Raw genomic sequence first — 19,431 nt, forward strand, 5'->3', positions numbered from 1 at the left:
ATAATAAATTAGCTTCATGGCTCCATAAAACGAGAGTGAATGCAAGCTTCCACAACAAAAACCGACCATGGGCATATAATTTCTAAATCGTCTGACATCCATATTTATTTCATAATGCTTGAGCGCTGTTATCACGGTACGTGGCTTTAAAGAGCCTTTTTTTATTTATTAAGCGAGTGATGAAAGCAGTGGCATGTTCATCAGCATGCGAGTAGCGTAAGTAAAGCGATCGCAGAGCAATGAACGCGAAGTATTTTTCGGAGCTTTTGCTTTTATTTTTACAAAGCCTTTGTTGGTGGTGAAGGGTGGCACTAATTAACTATTTCTCCGGACGTTGTTGTGAGCGGCATCGGGGATTATGGCGGAAGCTGAGTAGAATTGCTGCACTCGAGGACTAACAGTCCTTTCTCTGCTTACGCACGAATTTTGCAGATTTAAACTGCGACGAGTTGGAGCCACTGGAGAACGGCCAGTTCCGGGTGAGTGGTGACTACTTCGGGGCACGTGTGTACTACGAGTGCGCCGACAACTTCTGGATGTCCGGCCCCAAGGAGCGCATGTGCCAGGGCGACGGTGGCTGGAGTGGCCGAGCACCCGAGTGCAAGAAACAACGTGAGTGGCATGCATACCCATAGTGATTGGAAATACGCACAAAAACCAGTGACTATTTGATATACATATTTGTAATTCGTTGTAGCTGTAATTAGCAGTCCCTTAAGTGGAACCGGCGCTAGCTAAATGGGATATAGTATCACGTCGTTGGCGCGGAATACGCATTGTTCCCGTCAACGGTGATTCTATGTGTCCGAAGTTTGACAGATTTTTTTTTCTCTTGAGCTTTCAATAAAATCTAATGTGAAAAAAAGAGCTCAATTTCTGCTGCATTAAAGTCGAACGCACCAAAACTCACACCAATTCTCTCGAATAATGAACGCGCCCCACATACGTCAACCTCGCGCGCAGCACGTACACACGCAGACACGCAAGCATAAAACGCAGACGATGACATAAAGTTAACTCATGTGGCTGTAAAAATGAAAGAACAAAGAGGAGGCGTTTGTGGGCCTGCAAGCTTTTTCTTTTTCATATTAAAGGGCCCCTAAACCACCCAGAGGTCGAAATTCAGGTGTGGTGTTGTAGATGTACATGAGTAGTCTACAGTGAACACGTGCCCTGAGAATTTTTCGGAACGCTGCCGCAATAGCTTGCTTACACGCACTTAATTATCAATACACTGCGATTGTTTAGTGGTTTTTTTTCCTCCGTTAATGAGCTGGTCTCCTCTGCCTAAGCCGCTTTACCCTCTTCGCCGGGTGCCCCTCACATTCTCACGTGACAGTCATGATCGCCAACACACTCTTCCGGTTACCGATACTCCAACTTCGCAACTTCTTCAGCCGCCTGCTGCTGTTGCCGTACCAGCCCATGTCGGTATGAACCCTGTGTTAGTATACGTAGCGATTCAGCAGTTGTGCTACGCGCCACAGTTTCAAATTCTCAAGCGCACACTCGCGGGCTGAATGACGAAGAACAGCAAGTAGCACGGGCAGCTGCTGCAAACTAATTGTAACTCCTTGGTTCTTGTTAGACACACCGTAGCATCGATTCTCAACAGCATTACTGATGCACCATGTCGACCTCGAGTACGTCCCCATAGATGTCATAAAGGCCCGGAGAGAAAAGGCATTGTTTCTTGAAACTTGTGAAGCGCCCAGGGCTCGTATAGCGCTGTTACATGTGGCATCGGTGATCATCGCGGTAATCTGAACACGATGCGCTTGTTTACTTGAAGAGTGTTAAAAAATATCGGACGGGGTCCTTGAAGATAAGCTGATGATTATGGTGGCTAATTACACTTAAACTGATCCTGTTGTCCTTTCATGAGAATATTGGTGCGTTTTACTGGTATACGAATAGCGAGAATAATATTGAAGCCACGCTTGCGTTTCGTCTAAAGCTGTAGATCAGAGTAAAACCTGAGCCAACTCCTGATTCTGTGGTATATAATTATGAATATTTACTGCGCGCTTACCAAAGACCTGGGTACTGACGGAAAGACACTGCACTGAGACATGTTTACCGATGAGAAACTAAAATAAGCTATATCGGTGTTTGTCCTCAGCCTGAAATTGCTTCCGGGCCAAATATTTGGCTTCAACAAGGGCAAATATTTAGCTGTAACCCTGTAACCACTTTTCTTGGGCCTGAACAAGCCTTGTTTGAACAACAAAAGGGCAGCTATCGATTAAATTAGGCTCGCCCTTTTTTTACTCTGTTCATACACAAAGAAAGCGGAAATTTCCTTTCGAATTATGCCTTTTATTGAAGTAATTGCTTTAAAATATATAATGTCTCTGTGTGAAGATTCAGTAGCCTGCGGCATTTATTACTGAGTCAAGGTATGTAATTGAATTATGGTAGGGTTCAATTAAAGAGTAGTCCTCTCGAATACCATGGTTCTTGCGCTGCTGCTAAGACCGCTTTGTATACACAGATCCAGTTATATGATAGCGGGGGGGGGGGGGGGGTATTCTTGTCTGTTTTAAGTAATCCAAATTAACGCATATGCACACTAAAATTTTAATGACAGAACCTGTCCTTCCATTCGTTGCAACTACGCGTGCTTGGTTTTCGACTAAGGACAGCGTCACAACACGGACAACTCTGTTCTGATAATTCAAAAATAAAAGGGTGTTGTCTGCATTCCGACCCAGATGACTCAATTGTTTAGGAGGAGCTGCAATTACCGCCTCCTAAACTTTCATGAATGTAATCAGTACAGGTAGCCCATGAAGCATCATGTTCAAAGAGCAAGTTGTGTCAATTCTCCAATAAAATCTATCTGAGTTTGTGAAGATAAACCAAAGATAACATCGAGCACGCAAGTCACCGAAGAAGCTCGACAGTCTCCTGTAACCTCATTGAAGAAGGCTCAGATATTCTTATACCATTCAAAGGTATACATCCTTTGTGGCAATCATATTTAACGCGCTTTCACTGAAAGGCTGCTTTATTCTAGGCAGATATAATCTTAAATATTTCTTCTCTCAATGCATTCGTGCCTTATGTCGTTACTTTCTTTATCCTTTCAATTCTTTTCAGTGACCACCATTCATGGCCGGTTGGTGCCGGTAAGCACATGGTTGTAACGTTACTCGGAACAACTGTGGAAGCAGAAAACGAGATAGTATTGAAACGTAATCGTTCCATTGTGCCAGGCTCACAAGTAGTCGTTTGTAAATTCCGTGCACCCATATTTATCAAAGTGTCAAAGCCTTCCAAACCAAGCTATGAGCTTTTTTATTTATTTATTGAGTCTATTAACTTCAATAGATGAAATTTCACTGAATGTCTTGGCTAAGTTAGTACTGCGTCAGCTCCATAGTAACGGATCTTGAAAATTGAAAAAAAGTATATAAATTACAGAGGGTTGCTGTGCACAAAGGAGAGCATATAAAAAAGTCAAATGGTGGGCATATTTGAAACCACCATCCACCATATTAGTGAATTATTTTGTGGGTGGATACTCGATAGCAGATACTTTATAGCGGATGGTGGTGGAGAGTCGATGATGGATGAGGTTGGTGGATGGGCAATGGGCAGTGAATACACATGAGGAAAGTTAAGCACAGAAAATAAATTTTCGACTTGTGTTTTGAAGCCACACAGGCAATATATAGTAATTGCACCAAACAACAAACAACCTCACTCGGGGAATACACTATTCACTTTTATACATTTCTTGATGTGCTTACTCCTTTGCCAATACAAACAGCTTTTGCAGAAAGCTTTAGCACAAGCCCTTCACCTCTGCATGACGGTAGTCCTTCGGTGGCACCGGTTGAAGTGATTGCAAAGAGATCCATTTTTCCAAGCCACTTGAAAGACAATAAAAATTATCATTAAAAAGTAGAAATGTAATTTCTAGTTAATCAGCATATTGATGAGTCATACATACACTGCTATTTTTGCGCAACGAAGTACACATAGGGGGTGCTTGTTGTAGGTGAAGCATATTGTTGGGCTAGTTGGTTTATAGATACGGCACGCACGCTTAATCTGGGTGAGAACCACACATTAGAACATGGAAATAGACACACACAAGAAGCAATCAGTGTGTTTATATTCAGCGCTTCATGCGTGTGTTCCTATGTTCTATTGTGTTGTCTTCGCGTAGTTTAAACGTGTCTTCCGTGACACAGTACAATCTTACTACAAATCACTTGAGCTGGTCAGCTTTTACCGGCTGTTATTGTGGTATTCTTTATTTGTTCCTCAAGCCGCCGTAAACGAAATTGTGTCGGCATTCCCAGTAGCCCTCGCAACAAGCAGGCAACGTTACTTGAAGGCAGCTTTTGAACTAAATCTCGTTAAAATCACCGTTACTTGTGTAGGGAAATAACCTTCCATTTACATTATGAACACACGCCCCGCCGCGGTGGTCTAGTGGCTAAAGTACTCGGCTGCTGACCCGCAGGACGCGGGTTTGAATCCCGGCGGCGGCGGCTGCATTTCCGATGGAGGCAGAAATGTTGTAGGCCCGTGTGCTCAGATTTGGGTGCACGTCAAAGAACCCCAGGTGGTCTAAATTTCCGGAGCCCTCCACTACGGCATCTCTCATAATCATATAGGGGTTTTGGGACGTTAAACCCCACGTATCAATCAACATTATGAACACACGATCCGCTAGCCCAAACAGAGCAAAAAAAAAAAAACATAACAGAACCACAGCCTGAACTTACACACAATGCAGTGGCAAATCAAATTCACAGAGCACGATGCCGGAAGCCAGCCGGTGGAGCTACACAGCCGGTAAGATCACGTTACTAGAACCCTCCCCCTTCACCCTCGCCTTCCGTCGAAGCCCATCATGAACACATTCTTATCTTTCAGGTGTAGCTTCTGACCAAATTCTTGTTGGTTCTGAAACAAAAAAACATAAAAGTGCACAGAGGTGATAGCGTAAGGAGTTCGATATTGCCTCACCAAATGGCACTGAATAAGCACTAAGAAAATATCGGCCAATGCAACTAATCGAGCCCCACAGGTTCCCAGCCCCCAAAATTTCTTTTAGTTTAGTTATACCAAATGCAATGATGTTAGCTAAATATCTGCGTAATGCGGCACCATCTTGGCGATAAAGTTTGGCGAAAACGAGCAGGCTTTTTGACCAAAAGAAGACGGCTAGTCGGCGGCTGGCAGCATGTGGAAAGAGGTGGCATGGGGGAGAATACGCCGCCAGAAAAACGAGGAGGAGTATAGAAAACTTGTTCGTGGTTTGTCTGCGGGGCAGCCGGTGGCCGGGACAAAAAAAACGCAACAATATTTGCCATACAGCAACAATAATGATAGTCGAGTAGACAGGAGAAGGCGCCTATCCCCCCCTGAAGGGAAATTCTGCACAGGCCTATGAGAATAATGCAATATCACTGACACAGTAACACTCACAGCCACCTACCTTTACCAAAAATAAATAAATAAAACATGCTGGTGGCGTACACTTGTGACGTCCGCCAGTGTTAGAGTGACGGGAGGAGTCGTCATTGGCCGACAACCCCTTTTGCAGGCATTCCTCGATCTGGAGGCAATGTGGTGAGTTTCCGACGTGCACGAACTGTCACGTCGATTCTTCATGCCACAGAATGCGTTGTCAGAAGCTAACCTGGTGCTGTTAACGACGGTGTGCCGAAGCATTAGAAGATGGTGCATGCCAAGACCAACTACGTTTATCAGCAACACAGGAGTCGTACTTGGGAAACTGGCGGCCTCTGATTGATTCGTGGGGTTCAACGTCCTTTAACCACCATATGATTATGAGAGACACCGTAGTGAAGGGCTCCAGAAATTTCTACCACCTGGGGTTCTTTAACATGCACCCAAATATAAGCACACGTGCCTACAACATTTCTACCTCCATCGGAAATGCAGCCACCGCAGCCGGTATTCGATCCTGCGACCTGCGGGTAAGCACCCGAGTACCTTAGCCACTAGAATACCGTAACAGGGCAACTGGCGGCTTCTGCTCACTCAGTTTCCACATACCGCACGTCATATTCATTCAAGAAGTTTCGCCTAAGTTCATTACCGCATCATAAAACACACAATAACGGCATGCAAAAAAAATTATCTGCTTCAGCAGGAACACAATCACCACGCCAAGGCCACGTTGTGGCAGCACGGCGCAATGTCAGGAAAGAAAAATGTTGCAAGAATACAGTGGTGAAGCTAGTGGTCACAGCCTCAGTGCCTAAAAGAATTTCACTTCTGATGCTGTCGAATGTGACGTCCTTGCCGCCATGGAGGTTTTGCGTAGCTTCTCCTGTATAGTGCATGGTCATTTTTCTCCCCTACCATTCCCTCGCTGCTTTCAAGTATACGCACGATAATGGGCCCAGTGTCCTACCACTATATCCACTATTTTGCTCACTCACACTCTCCGCCCTCTTTTCCACTATGCCATCTAGCGTACAACATCCCACCTGCCACTGTACACTATTACCATAATGGTTTCCAGTATATGGTAGCTTTTCCGACAGGGTTATACGTTCGCTTACATTCCATCTACCTTAACAACTGAGGCCCGTTGTTACACAGAAGACCATTCAAACAATTGATTGAACCACCTTCAAATCAGACGAGGAAGAGACTTGCAGCGAAAACCTATGATCTGGGTTGGAAGAAACAACTAGCAGCATAATGAAAAACGCCTCTCGCACGTTGATGATGACCTCTACCACGCGAAACAATTTTGACAGAAAGTTGGAGCGACTTCGAGCACTTCGATGCCTGGATGGAGTGTCGGTATCGGGGAACGAAATCAATCCACGACCCCAGGGCAGCCACGAGGGTGCAAAAGAAGATTAAGCGTCGCATTGAAAGATTAGCGTTGGAACGTTCGACAGCTTTTCGTCGGACACTAGAACCCCGCCAGCCACTTTCTCACATTTGGAAAACGGTACAAGGTTTGCGTCGCCTTCCGGAACAGTGGTTTCTATTCCAAGTGCTCACGCTTTTTCAAGGGCGGCCAGACATCAATGTCGCAGATTATTTTTGCGCGTGGATGGCCAACTTGTCCAGACTCGTCCCTAGCCGTAAGTGGCATCCCCCATTCTCGTGACAACCACGTGGATCTTCCTTTTACGATGAAAGAGCTCCAGGAAGCACTAGCTCTCTGCAGGCGTTCTACCTCTCCTTGGCACAATGGTATCACATACCAAGCGTTGCGCAACCTCGAAGAATGTGCAAGGAGAGTTTTCGCGCCTTTACAACTCTTTATGGTAGAATGGCATTGTCCCTGACGACTAGAAAATAAGCCATTTGGTGTCCCTCTTGAAGAAGGGTAAGTCTCCACTCGAGCTTGCCTCGTATCGTTCAATTGCACTGGCCAGCTGTGTAGGAAAGGCCATGCAACGCATGATTCTTGGAGTGATATCCTGAGCACTGCAAGATCTATCCGAACTTAATGGCCGTTTTTCGACGTGGCCGTTTTTTCATGAACAACGTAGTTCCCCTCGTTTCACATGTTCCACACGAAAAGTCCCGTAAGCAACTGCCTGCATAATTGTGAATTGTTTCTTGATGTTAAAGGCGCATAATATAACATTTTAGATGAGGCCGTTGTCGATGCTCTTTCGGCTGCTGCCCTCGGTGGCCAAGCTTTTTTTGTGTATTGCAAGGTATCTAGCTGCGAATTCATTCTTTTTGTGAACAGACGATGGTCCAATATACATCCAGGGGCATCCCTCAAGATGGAGTCCTCAGCCCGGTGCTATTCAATCTCGCACTTGTTGGCCCCAGTGAATGATTGCCAACTACCATCAAGCTGATCTAAAAACTGGCTAACGTCCCTGTACTTCTGCTGATTTATTTCCTGCCCCTCCTCAATACACGCAGACGACATTTGTGTCGTCGTCAGATACGCGCGCGGCTCCAAAGAGCAAAAACTTTGACAGCGAGCTATTTGTACAAACAATGCCTGAGCATATTACCTGAAAAATGTACACTAGTGGCCTTTATTTTGAAACGAATGGCGCCTCATGTCATCTCAATCAACTGGTGGTCCATTTATTACTGTTAAACTCACAAGTTTGTTGGCGTAATCATTGGCAGGAACCTCTGCTGGACCCGCACATGCCCTACATGAAGCAGCGCTTGACGGCAATTTCTCAGCTGTTGAAGTTCTTGGCATGAAAGACTTCGGGCATGTCAGTAGACGCGATGACGAAACTCTACAAAGTGCTGTTTTTCAGTTTTTTTTATATATAGGCTGCTTGTGCTAAGCAATACTTTAAAAACAAATAGGTTTCTGCAGGGAGTCCAAGCGCAAACCCTCAGAGTGTGCCTTAGTTTGTCCAAATGTACGTAAACAGAGGCAACTATTGTGATTGCTCATGTTCATTCAATGCACACTCAAATAGCGGTCCAAGTCATGAGAATGCATGTCAGACATTTCCCACATGCTCCCTGTCATCACCTTGCCGCACTGCATTCAGACAGACGCCAAGCATCGTTGGCTAAAACTGTTGTCAAGTACGACGACAAACTTCCCTCAGGCTTCACCATGGCGGCTTAGTCATCGATGCCTTCGCGGTGCCTTATTCGACTCACATTGCATCTTATTGTGCCAGGAATCCGGAAGAAAATAGAGATGTCGCCTGTGCTGAAGCAGTTCTCCGTGCTTCATTGCACGAGAGGTATGTGGAGTATATATATATATATATATATATATATATATATATATATATTCGATAAAGTGGCGGGGCCTCCGTGGTAGCTCAGTGGTAGAGCATCGAACGCGTTATTCGAAGGTCGCAGTTTTGGTTCCTGCACACGGCAAGTTATCTTTTCACCCACTTTTCTTTCTTCACATTTACATTAAAATTGGTCTACTAACTTCCCCTATACTTTTCTTGGCATTATTGTCTGTTATATCTAATTACCATTAAGTCAAAATACGGAAAAAAACGAGCCCTTAGGTATAAACTTTTCTTTCTCATATATATTGTCACGGCTAAAGGCCGGGCAAGAAGACAGAGGACGACGAAGTGATGAGCGTCGACAGCACTCACGGTTGCTCCGAGGAAGACGATGTCGAAGCGGCTGCTCTTTTGTTCTGTTCATACAGACCTTGTTTTTCCTGGTCGCACCGTCGTCCTGTATTCTGTTCTTTTCATGTCGCGACATTGGTGGAGGTGCTGGACTTCTCCAACTGATGTTTGGGACACCTCGGCGCCCTAGAACTTCGAGTTCACCACCGCAACCCGTTCCCGCAGTGGATGCTCCTGTCCACCGCTACAGTCGCCGACAGCGAGGCCTTAGTCCCAAGGCAATCCCCCTTGAACTTCTCCACCAACACACCATGTCTGGAGAAATGGCTTCTGGAAGGTCTTTACAGCCCACTGTTGAGCAGCCTCAAATTCCCGAGACCTTTCACGGTGAGGTCTATGAAGACGTTGAGGACTGATTAGCCCAGTATGAGCGAGTCGCCGAGACTAACCGCTGGCCCACTGAACAAAAGCTATCGCGCGTCTACTTTGCTTTGGCAGACAGTGCTCGTACGTGGTACGAGAACCACGAGTTAACGCTGTCTTCGTGGGATGACTTTCGGCAGCAAATTTTCGGGACATTCGCAAACACCGACTGCCGGAATTCTTCTCTGCAGCTCATCGAGGCACGCATACGAAAATCGAACGAGAGCGTCGCCTTGTTTTCGGAGGACATGACCCGCCTATTTGGGTGGGCTGACGCCGAGATGCCTGAAGGTAAAAAACTGCGACATCTGATGAGGGACGTCAAAGAAGAGCTGTTTACCGCTCTCCTACGCAACCCGCCAACACGCGTAGCGGAATTTATCAAAGAGGCTACAACAATCGAGCGAGCACTGCAGCAATGGCGCCGATACCACAACGAACCAACCAACACATCTCCCAGCCTCTCTGCTTCGACTGCCAGCAGGGAGTGTTCTCTGCGTGAGCTCATTCGTGAGGTCCTTCGTGAGGAGATCCGAAACCTTCTTGTGACTACGCAAGAAAATACCGTGGTTTGCGTTGAAGAAGTTGTGCGGCAAGAACTCCGCCAGGCATTTTCGTTGCCCAAATCGCTTTCAGACCAGCGGTCTGTAAGCTACGCACCAGCCGTCCCTCACCCCACACCAGTTACGTACAACTCGACACAACTGGCTTATCGTGACGTCAGCCAAGCGTCTTACAACGAGCCGTGGACCCCAGCTTCCAATCTGCCGCTTCCGTATCCACAGTTTAACGTACCTATGCAAACGTCGTCGATGTACACTCCACCGACATCTGCATCTTTGTCGCAAAGAATGCCCAACAGTCGACCATTCATTCGTAAGATGGACTTGTGGTGCACCGTCGACCGTAGACCGTCGACCGCTTTGCTTCCATATCGGAGAAGCTGGCCACGTTTTCGCATTCGCCCATACCGTGACCATAGACATAAGAACTTTCTACAAACCTCCCCTGGTGCTTATTTCGATAACTGCCGTGACAACAGTGCAGGCCCGCAAGCACAGCAACCTGATGTGCCGTATCGTCGACCCGACTCTCCTTCACCTGCACCTAACTCGCCGCAGCAGCGCAGTTACGTCGAGGTGGCCCGGGGCAGATTCCCTAGCCCTCGTCGGGGAAACTAACAGCAGCGACCTTTGGGGTGAAGGTTGCCGCCCAACGAGATGCTATCACACCCCCAACATCTTCACTACGACGCGATACGACGGATGATACCACGGATCGTATGACGAACGATACTGAGGACGATACGACGCCACCAACATCAACATAAATCGTAAGCGCTAATCTAGACATTTGAATCAACGGACGCCCAGTAACAGCGCTGGTAGATACTGGCACGGACTTCACTATTATCAGCCGTAAACTCGCCGACTGCCTAAAGAAAGTCAGAATAATATGCACGGGCCCACACATAAGAACCGCAGGGGGTCAATTAGTGACGCCGATGGGCAAATGTACCACTCGAACTAATATCGGTAGTTCAGATTTTGTCGTTACTTTCGTAATTTTATCGGAGTGTTGGAAAGATCTAATTTTGGGCATGGACTTCCTGCGTGATTACGGAGCTGTTATCGACATTCCTGAGAGATCGGTTATGTTTTAGATGGCCCCAGGTCAAGTTTCGGATGGGCTTTCTACAGACCAGCGACGTAAACCTTTGCGCGTCTTCGACGACGACGTGACCATCCCGCCGCAGTCTAGTGCACTCGTGGCTGTGACATGTGACACGTCGAGCAATTCTGAAAACATCACCAAGCAAATTCCAACACTGCTATTCAGCCATGGTTTATCTATCGCAAGAGGCGTCGTGAGCATAAAATTCGGACACACGCACGTCCTTGTTACGAACTTCAGCTCTGAACACCGACATCTGACGAGGGGCATGGCAGTCGCGTACATTGAAGAGCTCACCGAGATGACAGACTGCCTAACTCTTGAGCAAAATAATTCAACTGATCTGCCCCCGTACCTCTATCTGTTGATATTGGCCCAAGTTTGCTGCCGGCACAAAAGCAAAGTATATCCTGCAGCTTATTAACCAGTTTGAAGATTGTTTCTCTTAAACGTCCAGGGTCCATCAAACGCCACACACGAAACATCGAATTATAACGGACGACATGACCAGACCCTTCAGGCAAAACCCGTACCGGGTAGCTCCACGGGAACGTGAAGCTATAAAAAACCTGGAACGACAGATGCTTGAAAATGACGTTATTCAGCCGTTGAAAAGCTCTTGGGCTTTGCCGGTTGTATTAGTGAAGAAAAAAGACGGCACCTTACGTTTCTGCAAGGATTACCGCAAGCTGAATCAGGTGACAAAAAAAAAAGACGTCTACCCACTTCCGCGTATCGACGATTCACTCGATCGACTACGGCATGCGCGTTATTTCTCGTCGATGGATCTAAGGAGTGTGTATTGGCAGATAGAAGTCAATGAAAGAGACCGAGAGAAAACAGCTTTTGTGACACCTGATGGCCTTTTTGAATTTAAGGTACTTTTATTTGGCTTGTGCTCAGCACCGGCAACGTTTCAGCGGCTAATGGATACCGTACTATCAGGCCTCAAGTGGCAGACGTGCTTAGTGTATTTAGATGGCGTCATCGTATTTTCTGCCACATTCGACGAACACTTTACGCGTCTGCACTCAGTATTTCAAACTATCTGTTCCGCTGGACTAACACTTAAGCCAGAAAAAATGCCACTTCGGCTTCGAAAAGCTTTTGTTCCTGGGACATCTTGTCATCAGTGAAAGTGTGCGGCCTGATCCTAAAAAAAAATAGCTGGCGTTACAAATTTTCAAGCGCCAACTGACAAAAAGGTGGTCGGACGGTTTTTAGGCCTGTGTGCGTACTACCGATGCTTCATTAAAAATTTCTCGCGCATTGCCTCGCCCTTGACCCGCCTTGCAAGAGAAGACGTCGTATTCGTGTGGAATGAAGAACAGCAAAAATCATCCGACGAGCTGCGGCAACACCTTCAGAAGCCACCAGTCCTCGCACACTTTGATGATGACACCCCGACAACACTGCACACCGACGCTAGCATTTCGGCTTTGGAGCTGTACTCGTGCAGTGGCAAGATGGCGCTGAACAAGTAACTGCTTACGCAAGCAGAACTCTTTCACGTGCAGAAGAAAATTATAACCCCACGGAAAAATAGTGCCTTGCGGTAGGGTGGGCCGTTATGAAATTCCGCCCATATCTGTATGGTCGTCCTTTTAATGTTGTCAGCGACCATCACTCCTTCTGTAGGCTGACAAATTTAAAAGACTCTTTAGGACAGTTGGCGCGCTGGAGCCTGAAGCTTCAAAAATTTGACATGACGGTTCTCTACAGATCGTCCCGGGAAGCGAAATTCAGACGGCGATTGCCTTTCTCGTGCGCCATACGAACCTGTAATGGCAGCAGATGACGATACAGCCTTTGTCGGAGTTGTAAATACGGCTACTATCGCGCAGCTGCAATGAGATGACCCGGAACTAGGACCCATACTTCGTTTTTTGGAGGGTCACACTTCAGCTGTACCTAGACTGTTTGTGAGAGGGCTTTCATCATTTTGCTTGCGCAACGACGTCTTGTATAAGATGAACTTCACGTAAAACGGAAACGACTACTTACTCGTCGTGCCCACCTCTCTACGGAGTGAAGTATTACAGGCATGCCACGATGAACCACCATCCGGCCACTTGGGTTACGTGCGTACGCTGTGCAGAGTGAGGCAGAAATACTACTGGCCAAAACTGACGGCGACCGTTCAACACTATGTTTGGACGTGCCTTGATTGCCAGCGCAGAAAAGTCCCCCCCGTCAAACCAGCAGGCCTCCTCCATCTTATTGACGTGCCTGTTACTCCATTCGCTCAAGTAAGAATGGATCTTCTGGGCCCATTTTCCACCTCATCGGCAGGTCGAAGATGAATTATAGTAGCCACGGACTACTTCACTCGTTACGCCATAACCAAAGCTCTGGAGAGGGGCACGGCAAGTGAAGCAGCCTGATTTTTCGTGGAGAATGTGGTGCTGAGGCATGGCGCTCCGTCAGCGGTAATATAACTGACAGGGGAACTGAATTCGCAGCCGAACTATCATAGACGGTTTTAAGACTTAGTGGCACATCGCACCAGCGAACAATGGCGTATCATCCGCAAGCGAATGCTCTTACGGAGCGTCTCAACAAGACACTTGCGGATATGCTCTGCATGTACGTCGATGTGGAGCATAAAAACTAGGACGAGATCTTGCCGTATGTCCCGTTCGCCTATAACACGGCTCATCAAGAAACAACAAAAACAACGCCATTCCACCTTCTTCATGGTCGTGAAGTCACCACTATGCTGGATGCTATGCTGCCACACGAGTGCGAAAACGTCGAGAAGGATGCTGATTATATCACCCAGCTTGCCGAAGAAGCCCGACAACTTGCACGCCTACGTATTAGTCGCCAGCAGGACTATGATTCAAAACGGTACAGCCTTCGTCACCGACCAGTTTCATACGAGCCAGGAGAGAAGGTTTGGGTATGGACTCCTATTCTGCACCATGGCCTCTCAGAAAAACAATTAAGACGGTACTTCGGGCCCCATAAAGTTCTACGCCGTCCTAGTGACATTAATTATGAGGTTGTTCCTCATACTGCGCACTCCTTAAGGCGTCGAAGGCATGCTTCAGAAGTTGTGCACGTTGTCCACATGAAACCTTATTTTCTCCGAATGAACTCATGCGTTTCCAACGAGTACAAACCACTTTGATCATAAAGCATCGGGACGATGCTTTCTCGAATGGGAGGCTATTGTCACGGCTAAAGGCCGGGAAAGAAGACAGAAGACGACGAAGTTATGAGCGTAGGCAGCACCCACTCTGAAAAAGACAACGTCGGAGCGGCTGCTCTTGTGTTCTGTTAATTCTGTTTTGTTCTGTTGAAATATTCGTTACATGTGGATGTTCAATGCTCGCTTTTTGTTCTAGTTTTTTTAGGTATGTGGAAGTATTATTCATTTATTTATTTGTTTATTTATTTATTACATACTGCAGACACTTAGGTCCAAGCAGGTGGGCAGTTTGCACATTCTAGACGTAGCAATGAAAGCGCTTGCGTTATCTTGATAATATATCCTTTTTTATATAACAAAACGCTAGTGATATCTTTAGTCATCTATCTCTTCATTACGAGTAGCTCTATTTTCGCTACCGCCCCACTTAGAAGGCGAATTAGTTCTTTGTAATTATGTGTTTTATTTTTTTTAATATGCATCAACTTTATAAAAAATAGGGCGAAGAGACGCTTGACAAATGGTTGGCTAAAATAAAGCGTCGCTTTTTGTCGTATATTGTCATAGTGACATTAATAAAAGTGTCCAGGCTTGGGCTCAATTCAGGCACACTAAGAGAAAATGAAGCCCTGGAAACTATTGCAATGTCTTGCAACTTGCACACCATTCAGGTGCCTATTGCACTGTATAGTCGAAGCCATCTCGGTTATTTATGAGTGTTCTTGTTGTTTATTTGTAAATATTGGCTCTAAAATTGTGGCATATCATAGAAGCTTAACTCGACCCGAGTTGGTTATGACTTAACAATAGCAGCGTAAATCGTTTAAATATTTTGGCAGCTTCACACTAGCGATGCCAAGCCTTAAGGCATCGCGCAGCCGGATAGCCGTTGTTGTTCCTCTTCATTTCTTGTTTACTTTTTCTCTTTATACGTCGTATCTATTTCATTCTATTCCTTTGTTTCAGTGTCTTTCTCTCTCTAGAAATTTCTTCCTATTGCTTAATTTTCTATCTTTTTTGTTTTTCGTTCTTTCTATCTCTTTATTTATCTGCCCTTTTCTATTTTTTTTATATACATATCATGGTCACGCGATCATTTTCATTTGACAATCGCAGCTGCTGTACACTGTAAGGGGGTCTTATCCGATTCTCGCGGCACATACCCACCTGAGGAAAGTTTCAATTATCACTGTAAAGTAAATCAATGAAAGATCGCCAGTTTATGATGATGATAGTTCTTTACACGAAAGGAGGGTGGTGGGGGTAGAGGTACAAGTTGCCAACAGCTTGAGCAGCTTGGCTGCTAAAGAAGTCACAGTTTTGTCGCAAAGCCAAAACAATGAATGTGATAGCAACAAATCAAAATACTGTACGGATAAGGGCTAAGAGCCAGTTCCTCTAGCATCCCATCTGGCGTTACTTAAAGGAAGGCCGTTTCAAAGAAACACGACCGCTGCACTCAGCGAAGCCACCTTCGTGTTTTGCATCACGTATTCGCAAACCAAGCGGCGCGTACTACATAAGTGTAGATCACCTGCCAATCACTGCAAAGAGGAGCACGCGGGACCACGACCGGCTGAGCCAAGTGTGCAGTCATGCAGCCGCTTCTCCGTCGTGCTACTAAAGACGGCAGGCGCGTTTCCTCTACGTTAGATGAGCGTTTGTTGCTCGGGCTCGCGCACTTCCACTCGCGCGCAGTACATGCGACACAGAGGTAGCGAATTGAACTTTATACGGAACAACACAGTGAGGGCGAAAACATGTCGAAAGTGTCCATGTAATTGCTGTCGCAATAACAAAATGAAATTTAAAGAAGAAATCTTATTGGGTGTTTTACATTTGGGCACTGGCTGTCGCAAATGAGCACATCCCTTGTTCGGAGGAATTTTCACTCGCTCTTTCCCGTCGACGTGATTTGGGTGAGAATTCCTACATCTCGAGGAATGCAATAAAATTGCATGCCTGGAGCGAAAGACCACGACAGTCTGGCTCTCTGAGCCGTCTGCAAAGCGTTACCTGGGATATTTCAGATCTCGCATCAGCAATTACGCGCAATGCGTATCCTACCAAAAGGACATTTCACTGTCATCTTTTATATCGTAGTGAAATGCAACAATTACGTTTTCACTATCATTCACATTAAACATTCCAGCGTCAACTGTAATTTAAGATGTATTACTTTCTTTCTTGTGAACCCGAGTCTCACCGCAGTATTTTACTTAAAGACTTACCTCTAATAGAAGTACTACAAAATTGGTGCAGTATAAGCGTAACAGTCTCAATTTTGGCTTTTGCATGTCGCGGATGCGTGTCGCGAACGCTGAATTTTCGTTTGCACTAGGTTCATGTGACTTTATAGCCTGTATATATTCCTGAATTGGTAGCGTTTCATGTGAGGATAGGCTCTACCTCTCGATTCATAAATATCTATGATATAGTGAGTGAATATTTAGCCGCTTCAGCTGCGGCAGCTCATCCGACAAATCATTCAAAAGACAGTTCAGCCTACTTCAACTATGATTCTCCACGCCTACTAGAAGTGATTTTGCGTTTTATTGAATCTACCTGAGTAAGCTGCGCTCAGTCTGTGGAGTGCACGCTTCGTACAGCAGACTTCTCTTCACCCAGTATTTGTGAAACAACCAAAAGCGCAGAGATGTACGCATGAAAGCGCATGGCGGGTACGTGAGCCACAAAGGTTCTATATTTGCACTTCTGTAGCGTGATAGTAATGTGTCTCTATTCGCAGCGGCTTTGGCAGACAGCTGTCTCTGATCAATTAAAGAAATTCGGTACATCCTATGTACCTTGGAGGAAGAGGAAGAGGTGGAGGAGGGCAGGAGGAGGAAAGTTTAAGCAGAAGGACAGGGAGGTTAGCCAGTTCTTAGAAAGGCTGGCTACCCTGGGCTGGAGAAAGGGGTGAGGTGAATAAAAGGTGGTAGAAAGAAATGTTGCGAAGAGAGAGAGAGAGAGAGAAATTACAAAAAAATAGCGACACAGGAAAGGCAACATCAAAGAGTATAAGACACTAAAGTCTGTCTCTGAAGCCAATTGTCCGCAAAAAGCGTAGTAAAGCTTTCAAAGCCTTCTGGACTGAGAATGGGCTCAGCCAATGACCCAGAATCCTGTGTTCTGACAAAGGCCGATCATCCAGTCTATCCAAAGCTGCAGTCATTTTTCGTCTTTGCGCGTTGAAATGGGTGCACTCACATAGAACGTGCGCGATGGTTTCTTCGCAGCTGCAGTAAGTGCATGTAGAAGAGCTGGACATTCCATTGATGTAGGAGTATACGTTCGTGAAGGCCCCTCCAAGCCACAAGTGGAATAGAAGAGTCTCCTTAGCTCGGGATATCCTTAAGGGAAGACGAAGCTGCAGATCGAGATCCAAGTTATGTAGACGCGCGTTTGTAAATTATGTCGAGTTCCACTGTACGAGCATGAGATCACGTGCAAGCGAACGAAGTCTTGTAGCTGCGTCGGTTTTTAAGAACGGGATGGCTTTCTATTAAGCACCGTCGTGTGCAGATCTAGCGGCCTCATCTGCGCGGTCATTGCCACATATACCGCAATGACCTGGTATCCATTGATACACTATGCTGTGCTGTTTCTCGATTGCTAGGGGATGAAGAAGCCTTATTTCAGCTACTAACTGTTCATTAGGTCTATGGCGAAAGGGTGACATGAAACATTGAAGAGCTAGCTGCCTTCGAGTCTGAGAAGATAGACCTATTTCCCGAAGGTTCTCCAACTATAAACTCAAGAGATGCACGTATGGCGGTGAGTTCTGCAGCTGTCGATGACGTCAAATGCGATGTCATGAATTTAATTATGATGTACCTCGCGGGAATAACCATCGCCCCTGCTGAGCTTACTGAAGACACAGAGCCACTGAGCTTACTGAAGACCTTGGGAATAAATGTTATGGGAAGCATGCGGTGAGCTTTCACAATGTACATGCTTGACGAGGAGAACTAACCCAGTATCGTAAGAGACAATATTTGATCCAGCATTACCAAACCGACCGCTGTGAATTTCGGTGGTAACCACCAGCAGCATGTTTTTGTGCTGGTACAGGCAAAGAGGGCGCTCAAGAACTCCGTTTGTAAGTCCATGCTAGTAAGTAAAAAATACACTACCAAGAAAAGAACCAAATGATAAAAGCTACCTCGACTACATGTGCACGGTGGTGCGCAGTGCAGCCTCGTTAAATGTCCACCGTGTGAGAATGTGCAAAGCTGTTGCCGCAACAGTCCCCGGAGCCCTATATTGAAAAAAGAAAGTGCGTTCTGCTAAAAAGCTCATTAAATAATGCCAGCAATTCATAAAGTCTAGCGTACTATCAGTGAAGTCAGCTAGCTAGGAGGAAATGCTATTTTTACAAAAAAAATTGCCATGCTTTTTCCTATTGGATTCTCTCGGCTCGTTTTCAATTGGCCGGCCTATACAAGTTCCGGACGATCACAGAAAAACGTGCGGCTTTGATAAAAGCGGTTTATAAGCAGACATGCTCGCTCTCGTTGCTCTTTTGCTGTGTAATAACCCTTGTTATCAATTTTTTTCTACACTATAATCTCCATTCCGAAGACAAAGGAGGAGGGTAACGATGAGAGCAGTGGTTCTACGAAAGCATGTACACTAAGCGTTTGTGGTGTCTTGACATCTTTCTTGTGTCTGCATGTGTTTGTACACCCTGTCTCTTTTTAAATGTATACATACCAATTAGCTCAGCTCTCTGTTCTAAACACTAAGCTGCTTCCCTGGATTCTTTTTGTTCCCACAGCGTCGTGCAGCAGCCCGCCAGGTGTACCGCACTCGCGCACCAATGCGAGCGACAGCGCCCGAGACTTCGTCATCAACTCGACGGTGCGCTACACCTGCTTCCCAGGATACGACGCCAAGGGTTTCGATGTGGCCAAATGTATCTTTTACAATGGCTCAGCCCAGTGGTTCGGCCCGGACCTTAAGTGCGACCGTGAGTACACAAATTGAGCTTGGACGGGCCCTCTATTAAGTATCGGCAGCAGGCACGCTTGATTGCCGACTCACACTTGGAGCTATAGCAAGACAAACGCGCGTTACGTGCTAAACAATCACTGCTGGCGTTTCTAAGGTCTCACAAGCCTTGGTAAAACT

General features: G+C 46.1%; 1 protein-coding gene across 1 annotated transcript in view; it reads left to right on the forward strand.

Annotated features, from left to right (window-relative positions):
- LOC142776033 (sushi, von Willebrand factor type A, EGF and pentraxin domain-containing protein 1-like) overlaps positions 1-19,431 on the forward strand; it is a 496,230-nt gene that overhangs the window by 224,961 nt on the left and 251,838 nt on the right. The window contains exons 4-5 of the mRNA XM_075878866.1: positions 433-612; positions 19,079-19,270. Of these exons, the coding sequence (XP_075734981.1) occupies positions 433-612; positions 19,079-19,270 (372 nt within the window). The remainder of the gene's footprint in view (positions 1-432; positions 613-19,078; positions 19,271-19,431) is intronic.

The sequence above is a fragment of the Rhipicephalus microplus genome, chromosome X (genome assembly GCF_043290135.1).
Source record: "Rhipicephalus microplus isolate Deutch F79 chromosome X, USDA_Rmic, whole genome shotgun sequence".
In the NCBI taxonomy this organism is placed as follows: Eukaryota; Metazoa; Arthropoda; class Arachnida; order Ixodida; family Ixodidae; genus Rhipicephalus; species Rhipicephalus microplus.